This window comes from Anas platyrhynchos, chromosome 3, assembly GCF_047663525.1.
Source record: "Anas platyrhynchos isolate ZD024472 breed Pekin duck chromosome 3, IASCAAS_PekinDuck_T2T, whole genome shotgun sequence".
NCBI lineage: Eukaryota > Metazoa > Chordata > Aves > Anseriformes > Anatidae > Anas > Anas platyrhynchos.
Window position 1 is genome coordinate 45,092,991 of NC_092589.1, and position 15,264 is coordinate 45,108,254.

General features: G+C 46.9%; 1 protein-coding gene across 1 annotated transcript in view; it reads left to right on the forward strand.

Annotated features, from left to right (window-relative positions):
• Nucleotides 1-4,661, forward strand: part of CAPN9 (calpain 9) — a 28,526-nt gene extending 23,865 nt beyond the window's left edge. Inside the window, exons 17-20 of the mRNA XM_005020213.6 lie at nucleotides 107-185; nucleotides 1,111-1,227; nucleotides 2,284-2,342; nucleotides 2,927-4,661. Coding sequence (XP_005020270.4) covers nucleotides 107-185; nucleotides 1,111-1,227; nucleotides 2,284-2,342; nucleotides 2,927-2,953 — 282 coding nt within the window. The 3' untranslated portion in view covers nucleotides 2,954-4,661. The remainder of the gene's footprint in view (nucleotides 1-106; nucleotides 186-1,110; nucleotides 1,228-2,283; nucleotides 2,343-2,926) is intronic.
• Nucleotides 4,662-15,264: the final 10,603 nt, after the last annotated feature.

Below are 15,264 nucleotides of genomic sequence, written 5' to 3' on the forward strand. Positions count from 1 at the left end.
TGCTTTGTGCCACACTGTTAGAGATAAACACCTTGTTTTTGTGTGCCATATCTGTGCTCCTTTCATGTGGAAATACTGAACTTTACATCTGCTCTTTTCATAACAGAATATCTTTCTCCGGTTTGACTCTGATAAATCCGGCTCCATGTCCTCCTATGAGCTCCGCAGTGCTCTCAAAGCTGCAGGTAAGACAAGCCCTACTTTTTTATTTTGGGAAACCTGTTGGACAGATCTGCTGTAGGCAAAGAAGTCTGCAAGCAATTACACCATCTGGGTGCCCCCTAACTGGGAGGAGGGATACACCACAGAGAGGACCTTGGGACCTAGAGGGAAAATTGAAAGGACTTCTGGCAAAGCCTCTTTCCAATGGTGCAAAGAGGTATAGGTAGGACCAGGTTTCCCTTTGGTTAAAACACTTTCTCAGCCAACCTTAGCTTTCTTTGTGCCCACAAGGGTTTGAAGCAGCATGGCCAACCTGGGGCTGGGAGCAGCAAGTGAGGGGCTGATGGGCGAAGAGTCTTGCCCAGTCATCCTGGTGGGGCTCACCATCCCAATGCAGAGCACCCCATGGTCCTTGGGCCATGGCACTTCCAAGGAGAAGTGGCAACAGTGATTTCTGTTCCTTAGGCTGTCTTGGAGAGGAAGTGGGATATTTTTAGGAATTACTTTTGGGAGTGTGTCTGTGTGGGCTGCCACTGGCCCTTTCATCTAATTATCTCAACACATGCAGGATTGGACCCTAAAACAAAACATTTCAGAGCCCAGGTCCACTTGAGGGTTTGAGGAGCTGCAGGTAACCTGTTTGTTACAAAGAGTAATCAGTGGGCTTCTATTTCATCACAAAGTATTTTTATTAAAGCACGTAGTTTTGCAGAAATCCCTTCAAATTTTAAGGAATCTCTCATATGCAGTGACCGCAAAATTTGTGGTTCAGATATACTTATTCATTCCAAGCTTTAAAAACTTTGCAGTCAGATCACTTTCTGTGTGGATATGTGCCATAGCACATTCTCCCATTAACTGATTTTCTAGATTAGTTAGTAGAGATTTGCAGATTCCATCCTGGCCTATGAGGCTGCTCAATTTTCCTATGTGTGTGTGTTTTGGAAGGATATCAACTCAACAACTACCTGCTGCAGCTGATTGTCCTGCGGTACTCTGATGAACAGTTCCAGATTGAATTTGATGATTTTCTGAACTGCTTGATTCGCTTAGAGAATGCAAGCCGTGAGTATCTTCTTCCTCTGGGATTTCTTCCCTTTTGGAAAAAAAAATATAAATCCAATTTCTGCTGTCACCAAGCATATTGCATAACATCTGAGATCAGGTGTGTAGATTGAAAGGCTAACAGAATGGAATTATGTTTAGCATTTGCTTTTAGAATAGCTTTTCCCCTGTAAAATGAAAAATGTTCTGTTACTGACGGAAAATTTCCCCATGTGAATAAAGCCTGCTTCAAAAACTCCACAGTGATGCAGAAGGCATGTGAAGAATGTTGGCAAGGTCCTTGTTGTAGCCTTTCTTGTGGCTCACCCATCAGAGCAGTGGTGCCCAGACAGCTTGTAGCTAAATCTCATTTGTAAAAAAGTGGAGCTGTTGTGTCTCCTACTGAGTCTAGCCCCTAGACTCCCCAGTACTCACACTCACTATCACCATTTCCCTCAATTCCTGCTGAATTAGCTGAAGATATGGTTCCCTGTATCCCTTCTGGTTCCCATCAAGGCACCCTAGGATCAGTTCATTTACATGCAGGGTCTCCCTTGTTGCAGAGCAGAAGTAGTAGAGACAGGTAAAATGTCTGAAGAGATCATCAGTGTGGCTTCAACCTCAAACTCAACTCACCTCGATGAAATTCACAATCAACTTTCCTGTGTGATATTTTTCTTTTTCTTTTTCTTTTTTTTTTTCCTTCTCTTTATTTCCTGGTTCAGTCTGGGGCAATAGAAGTGTTAAACTACTGAGAGAGAAAAGTTCAGTCAGATATATAAAGAGATGCAAATTGCTTGGCTTCATTTCAAAGCATCCGAATCTGAGTGCTTAGATACCCGCTTCCAGTTGAGTCCTGAAGAGAGACTTGCACAAAGGCCTGAAGTCAGCAAGACTTTTCCTCCTGCATGTTCATTTTTCAAAGTAGTTACCACCTCTAAGCAACCCCAAGCGACCAGACTTTGCGCCAGCCCCCCCCCCTCATAGGCACAGCCACTGTCGTTGTGGGATGGGGAACTTATATATGAATATGAATGAGGTGTATTTATGGCTCCTGTGTCCTGTTTTTCATTTCAGGAGTATTCCAAGCACTGAGTGTGAAAAATAAGGAGTTCATTAACCTGAATATAGGAGAGGTATGTGCACAGCTTTATAAACACTAGCAGAATTATGGGGCTTCTCTACAGCTTTTTCTTCACATTAGAACTGGGATATTTCTGTGTGACACTTCAGGTGAAATCCATGGCCATGAGAGCACAGAGGGCATCTGCCGTAGATGTCAGCAGGGCTGTGATTTTATAGTGCACACACTGATTACATCTTTCCCTTGCTATTTCCTTCCTTGCCCTGTTGCATGCTGACAGCTTCCCATCCCCCTTTCTGGCTTCTCTGCTTTTTCCTTCCTCGGGTGCCAGCTCGCTGTGGGGAAAAGGGGAGGCAGCCAGCCTGGGATGGGGAGGTCTTTTCACTCTCACATCAGCTTCTCCTGTGCATGTCCATCCTCTGCTTCTCAGCATGGGTTTGTTACTTTCTTGTGCTCTCTTTGTCTCCCTGTTACACATGTGGGCTGTCTCGCATTTTATACTTACCCAAAGTCTCCTGGGGCAAGGCACAATGAATTCTCTGGAACAGCAAATGTGGGAGCTGATGTGGACTGTGGGGATGCAAATGAAGGGCCTGAAAGTATTTACTGTAAATTTGATCTTTCTTCTGATATTAGTTCATTAACCTGGCAATGAACATTTGAAGAAGTTTGACTTGGATGCCAGGAGTTTCTTGGGACATCACTACCATGGCTGCTGCCCCGACAACTGTGGTCCCCTTCTGATGTAGACTTAACCAGAGCTTTTGTGTGGAGGAAGACACGTGCTGCCCACCCTTTCTGGTCTCCAGCCCTGTTGTGTTCAGGAGCTCCACAGTCAGATCACATTTTGTTTTTAATTTTGATAAAACCTGCTAATGGATTTGTTACTGGAAGAGGTATTTGGATGGGGCACACATGCCTCTCAAGTAGACTGAAATTAATGCCCCTAAGTTAACACAGTCTTTTATAAAATAAGATTGCATTTAGTTTCAGCACAGCACAGCCTACAATGATTAAAAATTTTTATTGCTGCTTGGTTACAAATTACTGTGAGGTGCTTTTAAAAATACAAGGTTGTGTAAAACTGTTCAATTTTGAATTTATTTTGAGGCATGCTGTGTGGCTACATAACAAGTCTCTTGTCACAGCCACATGAATTTCAGTCTGATAGACTATGAACAAAGGAAGACTAGGGAATGCATTGATGAAAATCCATCCTTGAATATTTGTAACAGAGGTCCCTGGTCCAGGTTTCCTTAGAAGGATGTTTAAGCTAAGATTTGATGTTCATCACAGATTTAATTTAGGGATAAATTGTTGCATCTCACCTCCCTTCAGTCCTTCCTCTGCTATCAACCTGTCCAAAATGTGCCCCACAAGCCAAAGCCTGCAGAGTTGCATACAGCTTGCCTGTATCTTCAGAGAAACGTGCCTCTGGAGACAGTGAGCTCTTGCGTGGGGCTACCTTTCCCTCACGGAGTCAGTGCTTGTATCCCATACCAACCATGCCTTTAGAAGACCAACTATAATCATTTTAGGTGAACTAAATGCAACCATTGGTACGGCCCTGATCTCTGCAGCTATTGCTGTTTTGCATTTGTCTCTTGCATTGTATTATTCATGTGACATTGATAGTCAGCGCTGACTTAAAAAATAACAGTAATAGCAGCCAGGAACTTAAGAAGTCTTCACTGGATTTGTTTCTATGTTTATCTTCATAACTTGTGCCTATTTTATAATGAATCAACTGTCTTGATTTGTTTTCTAAAACTTTTCTTGCAGCGAAACAGATGGCCCTAGAAGAGCTTTGCATTCCCTACTGTCCAGGATCACTGAGGCAGACAGGGTTTTATTTTCTCTACATTTAGACCTAATGAGCAATTCTGGAACGAAAATCAAACCGTAGTAAAGATTAAGTTCAAAGAACAAAAAAAGAAACAAAAAAAGAAACAACAACAAAAAAAATACACCAAGGGTCACAATGTTTAAAATTCCCATTTCTTTTCCCTAACAATTACAGTCTTGTAGCTATATAGAAAATGCTCTGGAGCTAACTGGAATCTGAGAGAAAGCTAATGCAGTATTTCATGAACTGAGGTACTCAGCCCCATCAGGTGTATTGATTTCAGATGTGATGGTTGTATGCCCTTTCAACAGCACTGGAGGCAGCTGTCCAAGTTTGTGAAAGTTTGAGTTAAAATCTAGACCATTCTATAACTATTTGGCCACATACTTGAGAGTAAATTTATAGATTCTTATCTGGTTCACTGCGTAAGCTTGAATGTTGATATAAATTTGTTGTAATATATTTTCTTTCTGTAATGATACTCACAAGGTATGCAGAAGAAAAGAGACGTTTCCATGCCTGGCACCTCCACTGTAGCTTTCTGTGTCTTCACACAGAGCTGGGGATGCCTTGGAGAAATCTGGTTTGATATAAGCAATGGGGCGCAAGTAAAAATTTCTGCATTGAAGAGAAAATTCATGCATTTAAGTAAAAAACACCCCAAAGTGTTTTCTTCCCACTCAGAGCAGTCTCCTGCTGACTGTATGCCAAAGAATCTGAGAGTTAACGTCCAAATCCTTTACAAATTAGAGTAAGACCCAGCTTCAAAAAGAAAAAGTAATCTTAGGAATAAGTGCATCTGAAGGTGGAGGATTACATAATCCCCTGTAAGTTTTATTATTATTATTATTATACTGTTTGCATGAGTGAACGAGTGGGTGAGTGAGAGATGTTTGACTTCAAAGCCCCATCAGAACATGATAGCCCTTCTCAGCGCTGTGCCCATGTGGTGCCTGAACAGGAGGGCAACCTGCTGTCCAGAATCAGGGATCTGGGCTTGCTGGTTTTCTTTTCTTGTAATCAAGAATCTTCAGTTTAAAGACAGACCTTGCTGCTTTCTCTGACATGAGATCTGGATGCATTTGGTTCTGTACAAGAGCTGGGGCTAATCACTTAGGGTGGTCTGAAAGCCGTGAGAGCTGTACGTTCCCTATTGTGCACACAGATCTTCTCAGCAAGTACCAGCTCATGCTGTGAGCCCTGCCTCTCTGCTAATGGCTACATTAATGGGGAACATGAGATGCATTTTTCATAATTATGTTACTGGGGAAAAAAATCACTTAGCTACAGGGCTGCAATTTGAGCATGCTCTTCCACTCCCTCTCAGAACCAAAAATGCCTCTCTAAAGCCTGCTACTGAAATCTCAGGCCAGATGTTGGCTGGGCTCAGCAATGGTGAGTCTTTGGCAGCGACACCTCCCTCAGAAAAATCACTTTTCTGTCACAGGCCTATTTTAATCCCCACAAGACTTAACGCTGGTCCCAAAACACTTGATGTGTCAACGCAGGGGGTGCCTGAGGCATTACAAGGGTCAGGAGGTGAGGGAGAGAAAAAAAAGTGAAGCGCAGTCGTACTGCTGGCAAAGCCCCCTTCTTGTAGTGCTGTGGCATCAGGCAGGAGAGATGCTTGAAACGATAAAGCTGTTCTCCCAATTTATAGCGGTTGTGGTTGCTTCCAATCATCAAAATTAAATATTTGTGAAGAGATAGCTGAGTTATCTAAATCATTTTCATTTCAGCTGCATCATCTCCCTGCCTCTCCCTGGAAATATTTGAGTCTTTGTGCTTTTCAGCTAATGGCAGCGCATCTTTTGGAAGCACATCAGAGCGCTGAGGGTAGTTTATAATGTTCCCAGTTATGTCTGGAACTTCAATATTTTTTAAATAAATTACAAATACTTGCTGATTGAGGTAAACTAAAGCTGTCAACTGTCGCAAACAGCTATCTTCTACATGTCAGCCACTTGTGAGGGAAAGTCTGTTATAAACTGCCCTCCCAACAACTCCAGTTTTCATCCTCTGCCCTTTGAGTGGCCCTCGAAGGGAGGTCCATGTCGCTGAGGAGGACTCGGCCTCCGGGGGAGAGAGAAAGCCTGGGCCCGACGGGGGTGTTAGACACCACAGAGGGAGACGGGGCAGGCTGGCCACACGCACCAGTCCCCTTACTTCCCATTCTTCCGTCCCGCTGAACATAGAGCCACAGCTCCCTGTCACCATTTTGTCTTTGTGTTTATTTAAAATGTCCAAAAGCAAGGCGTGGTGGGGATGGGGACAGGGCGGGGACGGGGACAGGGCTCCCAGTCATGGCCACACTGCCTGGCAGACGGCCCCACGGGACACGGCCCTGCCCCTGCCCTGTCGGGGAGGGCACCGCCAGCATCTTGTGACAATTTTATCCAGTTGCTAAGCAGCTGGGGACACAAATACAGTGGAAACAAACTGCCCAGAGGGAAAACTGCTGCATTGTTCTGGAGGGCGCCAGGCCTCCTCTCCCCTCCAGAGCTCCCTTCTCTGCCAGGGGGCACAGGCCTGGCTCCTTGGCCCCTCCAGCTGTGGCCGTGCCCATTAATCTGCAGCCGTGCTGGAGAGCAGAGCCGTGCCCAGCTCCACAGCCTGGCCATGGGCACCCAGCCTGGAGATGGATGCAGTCTCTGCTCCTCTTGATGGCTAAGCCTGGGCAGCAGCCACATCGCACTGCAGCCCCCGTGGCCATCCTGCAGCCTGCTGCCAGGGCGGGCAGCTCAGCGCCTGCCCCAGCTTGAAAACAGATTATCTGGTGCTGCAGAGAATGGATTTATCATGACTGATCCCATCCGTTTCCTAGAGGACGTGCTGAGTGACCGAAATAGAAATGGGGTCAGCAATTAACAGGGTAGCTCTCAGTCACTGTCACCGTATGTTACGATGAACGTCTGGTTTGCATATTTACCTGGTAAATAACTCGCTGGGAGATTTAGCAGAACACGGTTCAAGCAGAAGGGAGACAGAAGTGGTCTGGGGCCCTGAGAAATTGAGGGGCTGTTGTACAGAAACTGCTGTCCCTGCAGATTTCTCCTCCAACATGAAAACGTGCGTAAGTGTTCCTCCAATTTCAGTGAGGGCTTTTTATGGCAATGGTGAGAGGCAACTGGGTGGGTAGCAACAGTGATGCTCTCAGCTCAGCTTTGTGGCCCCCCCAGACTCAGCTGAAGAGCCTGACTTTATCCCTAACAAGGATGTTATATACGCTATCTTTTGAACGGGCGAAGGCAGACATTTGGGCACAAGAAGCAGAGGTTGAGAAGTGCCTTCATGAGTGCGCCGCAATGGCAGTGACCCAAGTCATGTCCTGCGCTGGTGCCAAAATCCCTCTTAAGGCCAAGAGTTCTGGGACATCTTTAGCACCACAATGGCTGTTTCAGTTTCTGAACCTTTTAGCAAGTCCAACTTCCTCTGCAGTGAAGGGTAACATCTCTCCAGGAGAACCCACTGCACTGTTTGAGAGACATGTTGTTCCTTCCAGGGGCAGGAAACCTCAAGCTTGCCGAAGCACTTTTCCGAGCCAACAAGAGCTACAGTAAGAAATTTTGATTGAAAACAGGTGCATGGCTGGCTGTCCAGCTGAAAAAGGAGTCATGGTGAAGTTTGCAAAAGCTCTGGGGGAAAGGCGTGCATGCAAGGTGATGAAAAAAACATTGGCACTGGGTTTGGTTTGGCAGGGGAAGCCAGCAAGGGGCCGGGGAGGGACGGCTCCCTCAGCAGCCTGCACTGTGGCCCACACACATTTCATTTCAAGCACCTGAAGAGCAGAGGCCTGTTCAGCAGAGGGCCCTTGTAATGATGTCAAAGAGTGATTTGCAGGGCAAGCTCTTCTGGGAAGACAAGTCTGACCATATGCAGGTATTTAAATCCCCACGTTGGTCCCACAGGTCTGAGAATTTGGCCAGTTCCTTGGGAGGAAAGACAACAGTCAGTGTCTGACCTTGTGCTCTTCCAGGCACATCCTAGAGGGCAGCTGTCTAACTTTTGTATTGCCTGAAAGCAGATGCCTCTTTGGGAGTAGACTCTCATCATGCAAAAAAGTCCTGTGGGAGCAGGGAAGGAAGAGAAAGGGAGAGAAAGTAGGGGCAGCATGAGCAGTCTTCAACACTTCAACATAATTATGAAAGCCTATTTCTTTTAGCCTTGGGAAAACAAATTCCTATGGGTGACCACCAAATCTGCAGGCCAACATGGCAAAACTTCAGACACGGGAAACGCACGAGCACCCTTCACACCCTCCCCTCCTTCCTGTAGCCTGCAGCTCGTCCTGCTGGCACTGACCTCCCTGCAGAATCGTGTCCCACCACTGCTTCTCTGAGAGCACCGTGGCAGAGCCAGCACTTGGCACTCGGGGACCCCCATTTGCCTGGGTTGGTGCACCCAAGGTCCATTCTCCTGCCAGGTTTTTCTGTTTAAGAAACAAGGTGTCCCTTAAGTGACAACCCATTGGAAGAGTAGTTTTGCTGCTGGGATGCAACAACCTGTGTCCATGGGTCCTGGGCATGGTCCCATGCTCCTGGGCAACCTGCTTGAGCAGGGGGTTGGACCAGATGATCTCCAGAAGTCCCTTCCAGCCTCAATCATACTGAAGTGGCCTTTTACTCCAGCCACCCCAGTAAGGATGGCTTGACTGAGAGAGTAAGGGTCTGGGAGGGGAATGACTGGATGACTCTGCTGTGGGTAGATGAAGAGGTGTATCCAGAATACCCACAGCACCAGGACAATGCGCGTGTTTAAGGCACTGTCCTTATTTCCCTTCATAGACTAGAGCAAATTTCTCCAGTGAGGTGCCATTATCACCTAACACCTGGACCTAGGACATCCCAGAAGGCACAAGACAAGTGCCAGTGTCACTAGATTTTGTGTTCTACATAAAGCTTCAGCTCCAGATGTTGCGTGAGAAAGTGAGAATTCTGCCATAAGGTTTGGCTTTTATGGCAACAGATAAAATCTAAAATGGTACTTGAGCAGGTTAAATGTTCAGAAACTGAATATAAACAAAGATCAAGCCTATTTTATTACTTTTTGAAGTTCAGACCATGTTGATAATTTTAGTGGCCTTAACTCATGACTCATGAATGCTTTGATGTGCTGTTACTGCTGCCGGTATAAAATAACCCTGTTCTGGCTTTGTTTACAGGCAGGGATTTCCTTCCCTAATAAATGATTGAAAATGTTCTGACAATTAAGTCTCCAGAGCTGTTAATTTTGTAGTTTCCCTGATTACTAACAACCAGCTCTTTAAAAACATTAACACCAAACAGGAATTAGTGATTTAAAGACCTTTGGAGATGTAACACTAGTTTTATAACGCTGCAGTTCTGCACTAAGCAGAACCACGTTCCTCCCTGCAGTCCTGTTGCCCCTGTGCATCACTCAGATGCATAAATGAAGGCAGAAGTGGAACACCACCATTTCAGATGCATATTAATATTTACATCAACTTATGTTTATATACAATAAATAAAATCTGTAACATATATAATATATATAAATTTGTTTTATATACATGTGGGCCAGTTTGTGTAAATAATCCCCAGCAATAATCCCCAGCAGGGGAGTGGCTGGTCCCCTACGCTGACTGACAGCCAACTTCTGACTCACCACACATGGATTGTCCAGTTTTAAAACTAACTGGACAAAAAAAAAAAAAAAAAGCCCAAGTTAGTTCTGCAGGGTCAATTGGCTGCAGTCACAGACCTATCTCTGTCCCAAGGGAAAATGCAGGTTCTCTGATGAATTCAGCTTCACTCAAAACTCAGTTTTGAGTGATCTGGATCTCAAGGGCATCTACACTGAAGGCTGCTTGGGAAGCTGCAAACTGCACATCAGAGGGACATCCCCCACTCCACATCTGGCCTTGGGGCCAAAGCTCCGTGGTTGCTTTGTGCATTGCATCTGCTGTGTGCCTAGCTTCTCCCATGGTCCAGGATTTTGCAGGAATTTGGGGGAATTTGCAGGAATCTGTTCAGGTATTTCCAGAAATTTGCTTTCCTGTCCCGGTGTAGTACTGTGGCATTTCTGTGCAGGACCCAGCATGAAGCCTGTCAGAGCATGGGGACATTTATTCCTCAGCTAGCCCATGCTTTCAGCTAGTGCTCACAAAGGCGTCTTTCCCATCATCTCAAGTGCCTTACAAATGTCTGTTCCTTGCACTTCCCACCGTGAGATCGCTTCCACGTGACTTCAGCTGATGCTTTTTGCTTTTAAGGAGGTTAAGATGACGCTTCGAGCTGTGTGCAGGCATTCAGCCTAGGGGCGAGCATTGCCATTTGATATTAAGATCAGTCAATGGCTTTTATTCAGTCTCCAAAGAGGAGTCTCAGCATACTTTCTGATATCCAGTGAAAATCTGAAAGAGTTCAGTGTAGAAAACCTCTTTAGAATAATTTCAAAGCTGGAACAAAACGATGTCCTGTAATTATGAAACTTGCAGCTTCATTCATTGGGCTACAGTTCATGCAGTACAAAAAGCTGAAAGGGCGTCTTCTTTGGCTCTTAACAGTGAAGAACTGTGCACCATGAGCAATTTGTAAGAGGAAATTCTGTAGCCGAGAGTCTCGCCGAGGCAAAGAAATGCCACAAGTGGCATGAGCACATGGTCTTCACCGTTGTTATTTGCAACCACTTTTGCAAGGAAGTTGCAATTTTATTTATAACAAACTGAAGCACTGAGCCGATGCACAGGCCCCCATAGTCTTTGTTTCACCAGTCCTTGAAAGATAACAACACCTTTGCTGACATACATGGGACCTGCACCCCCTCAGGAAGTCTCATGAGGGCATCTCAAGGTGGAATGCGGTACCTGAGGTCACACAAAGTTTGCCATCAGGCAATGATGCCCTCACTAGAGGGCATCCACCACGGCTGCGGAGCTGGAGGAGGTTCTGCTGTCGAAAAGGCCAGCAAAGAGTGGGCTGTGCCACAGTCTGCTCCGAAAAAAGTGTGACGGATGGAGCTGGCCCTCAGGGCATCCCTAAAAGGGGAAACGCTGGCAGATCTTCAGGGTTTCGATTTCTGTTAGCAAGAGCCTGCAGTTTTCAGCCCCAATTTCTTGAATTTAAAAATATATGTGTATATACACAAGGACACGTTGTGTCCTTGAGGACTTACAAACACCCCGTCCCCACAACCACCACCAGTGCAGGGTTCTGCTGCCTCTTGCAAGGACTGCGCAGGGAACAAAGACCCACGCTATGCAAAAAGGAGATGGATGCTGGGGAAGCAGTTTCGAAATGAGAACATTTTGTAGGTATCTGTTTGCGAGTGCTGAGGCTGTTGAAGTCAAAAGGGATTTCAAACGTGGCAGAAATAACTTGAAGCCTATGAATTTTTGAAGAGCAGAGCTCTGCATAACTCAAAAATCTTTTCCCGCACCTCTCCAGTTACAAGTTATTTGCGTGCCGCACACTTTTCCTCTCTTTAATTAGATTGTAATTATTCTGTTTACATTGCTGTGCATGGCGAATACGTGTGCACGTTTCGCCTGCTCTCCTGGAGGCGAACCAGCCACTGGGAGCCTTCTCGGATGAGAAGGGGCCTCCCCTGAGGCAGGCAAGAGGCCTGGCTCCCCTGGCTCAGCATGGGAGGCTGCTTCGTCATGGGCAGGAAGGGCTGGGGCTGGGAAAAACTCGTGGTTTGGGTTTTACCCACGCCTGGACAGAAGGAGGATGGTGGGGTGGGCACAGCTGTGGCCGGGGGGTCTGGAGGCTGGTGGCTTTATGGAAACCAGGACAAGCTCCACTGACGAGAGGATGGATGGGCGCTGCTGGACGGGCAGAGGCTCCCACGCGATGGACTCGCTGAGGGGAGCGCATCTGGAAGGATAGATGCAATGCGTCCTGCAGTATGTTTCTTAATTGGAGGTTCCATCATTTCTTCCCTAAGCGTTTCCACTGCCTGGCTAAAAATGGTATCTAAAATTAGCTCCCCCAGATAAAGGCATTTTTGTCATATTTAGTACATTCCTATAAAAACACTGAAAGCCAGCTGTTTGCGCTGGGTTACAGAGACAAATCTGTTTGTAACTATAATGATCTGGCATTGTTAGTGCTGGAATTAATAGTTGTGCTTTTTTTTTTTTTTTATCTGTCTACATCCTATGCTCATTTTTTCCGTACTGAGGTAGTGCCAGAGGAAGCATTATAAAGGCTATATAATTAAAACCAGAAGTGCCTTGCAGTGAACTTAACAGTAAAAGCTAATGGAATTTCTAGCAAAAAGAAATGCCCTGGAGGACTAGTTGGGAAGGAACTCGGAAGGACTCGGTGCTGTTGCTGTTGCGGATTTTAGCTGAATCTGTACAGTTGAAAGGAGTCGAGATTGCGATTTTTCTCATGCCAGCTGAAGTTCTCTGTGAGCGCAGTCACCAACTGCTGGATGCAGTCTGTGAGGCCGGGGGCACCGAGCCAGGACCCACCTTGCCAGTTCCCAGTTCCCACTCCATCCATCAGTGCCAAAACCCCTACAGCCCAGGAGAGTCCACGTAACCCAAATGGACTGCTGTCTGCTGCAGTGACCTAGGCCAGGGGATGCCGGGCCTGTGAGACAGGTCTTGGTCACCAGAGCACAGCTGTAGGCCTGAGACCTGGCTCAGTGACTCTTTGGGCACTGGCTCCCTGTCCTGAGCTTGGGCAAGTTTCTGCCACGCAGGGATCTGGTGGGGAGCAAACTTCTGTTCCTCACTGAGTGGTGCCACTTGTGTCAGTGACAAGGGGCTACAGGGCCTTTGTTTGTTTGTGCAAGTCGTAAGAAGCTTCACGTGCTCCTAGGCAGGACTGGATGAAGTGGCTGGTGGAAAGACTGTACAGGAGCACACGTTGCCAAAACTCTTCTTAGTCATCTGTGATCCCAAAACATTACTGCTGATATCTCAGGGGCCAGGAGCTTGCCTTGCAGGACTTTGACACCATCAGCTCAGCTGATATCAAATTTAGCCTGCCATCCTAAAGCTTGGGTCCAGGCTGGTGGTACAGATGTGGTACAACTTGGCCAAGAAATGGGCACTCAAAATGGTTTGATCTGTGAGGAAATACACAGGGATCTGTGTGAAATTTAACATCAGGTGTGCCTCAGGGAAAGCAAGCACCTGATACGCTGATAAGACACTGCACGACTGTCAGTGACAGCAAGACCATTCCCTTGGTGAGACGAGAGCCAGAGCAGACAAAACGGAGGACACACAATAAAAAACACTCCTGTGCTGGCAGGGCTGAGGGCCAAGAACCTCTCATCTCCCTGTGGGATTGCTGTGACTTTGGCCAGATGCAGTTTGTGGGGCCAGCTGAGCGTGCCTCAGGCTGCGGGTGAAGGGCTCGGGGGCCGCTGCGAGGCCTCGGCAGCAGCTCACCTAGGTGGGCAGGAGCTCGGTTCCTCCTGGGGCTCTGGATCGCCAGCAGCAGCTCGGTTTCTCCAGAATCCAGGATGGAGTAGTGAAAATAAGCTGTAATTAGTGGCCACAAGTATTTGCCGTCCTTCTCTGCTGCAGAGGAACTGGGCTGCAGCCAAGCGAGAGTGGAAGCCAAAGGGTTCAGCACAACGCAGAGGCCCGAGCAGTTTCTTAAACATAGGCTTATAGGCACACACCAGAAGTTTCCTTCTTGGCAGATACAGACCCTGAAAAATGTGGCAAGGAGAGCAGGATGTTCAGTCAGCCCTTTAATAACAAACAGCTGTAATAAAATCCGGGCTTCCTGCAAGTCAAAATAAATTTTGCCACCAAGTTAGCTGTAGCCAATGCTTCAGCTCGTGTAGCTGGAAAACGTCATGGTGAAGAGGAGCAAAGTGGTGAATTTTCTACTTCCATTTGGACTTTTCTCCTTCTTCTCTCATCTTTTTTATCTGGTCCTTCACGACGATGCTGTGTGCCACTGCACCTTTCCATAGCAGCTGGCACCTTGCAGCAGCAACAGCAATCCCTATAGAACACTTTGTGCCTGGCTGATGGGGGAAATTTTCAAAGGCTGCCTTCACTCCGGCTCTCTGACTTCAGAGCACAAACCCAGGAGGCAGATGGCCAGCTTGACTTCGGGGTCACCGGCACTCTTGCCACTTTTGGTAAGAAGGGAAGTCAAGGCTGAGGGCAGGCCCCTGTGTAAACCTCTGGTTGGTTACTGAAATGTTGAGCCATCCAAAATACACAGACGTCTCCCCTCTCCCTCCCCCCTTATTTTTTTTCATTCCCTCATTCTTTCTGGAGACAAGCATTAAAGGAAAATTGCAGCATGCTATTTTCAGAGCTGCTACATGTTTTTTGACTCGTTGGCATCCCAGTAAAGCACCGACCTGCCAAGGGCATTTATCCCTGTATCTTGGCTCCAAAATGAGATCCAAGTTTCACAGCCATTAGGCAGCAGAGCCGATAAACGCTGCGATTTAGAAGTTGCTTAATGGAATCTTTTGCCCCAGAAGACATTTGGAGTAAAACCTGGAGTGATGCTTAAGGCCAAAGAGTAAGCTTTCAAAGCAGTGTGCTGGGCTGGAGGTGAGCAGAGACAGGGCTGCCAGGCTTTCAACCAGGCCGGTCCTAGGGATAATGGGTGGCTGGCCAGCCCGCAGCCTGCTGCCCTAAGAGTGGGTACCCGTACTGTGTGGGACGTGGGCACTCATCCTGGCAAGAAGTTCAGGGTGCTGGAAAGGAGCAGGATGAACTGTGGCCTCTCCCCTGGTGTCTTCACTTTGGACAGAAGGTATGAAGATGGGAAGGACCAATGCCCCTGGGAAGGGGATCTTAGGGACAAAGGACTGAAGGAGAGGGATGAGGTAACTGTGAGATTTTCTTCTCACAATAAATTCGACCTCAGATCAGCATCTCTTGGATGCTGTTCAGTGCTGAAAGGAACTGCTGGATCCAAACTGCAAACAGATCTCGTGGTCATCTCTCACCTCACGCTGACTCCAGAGGGTGCTGCCAAGGCTACCCTAATGGTGGGAGGTCAGATGCAAGTGCCAGATCCTCGCTATGAACTACAAGGTTATATCAAGTACTGAGGTGTAAAGCCTACTTGCAAAAACAGGACAGTAACAGATTTTAATGATAAATCTAGAGTCCTGTTGCAAAGAATCAGGCATGCCAGGCTTACCTGCTCTGTAGAGGCTTTCACTGGCA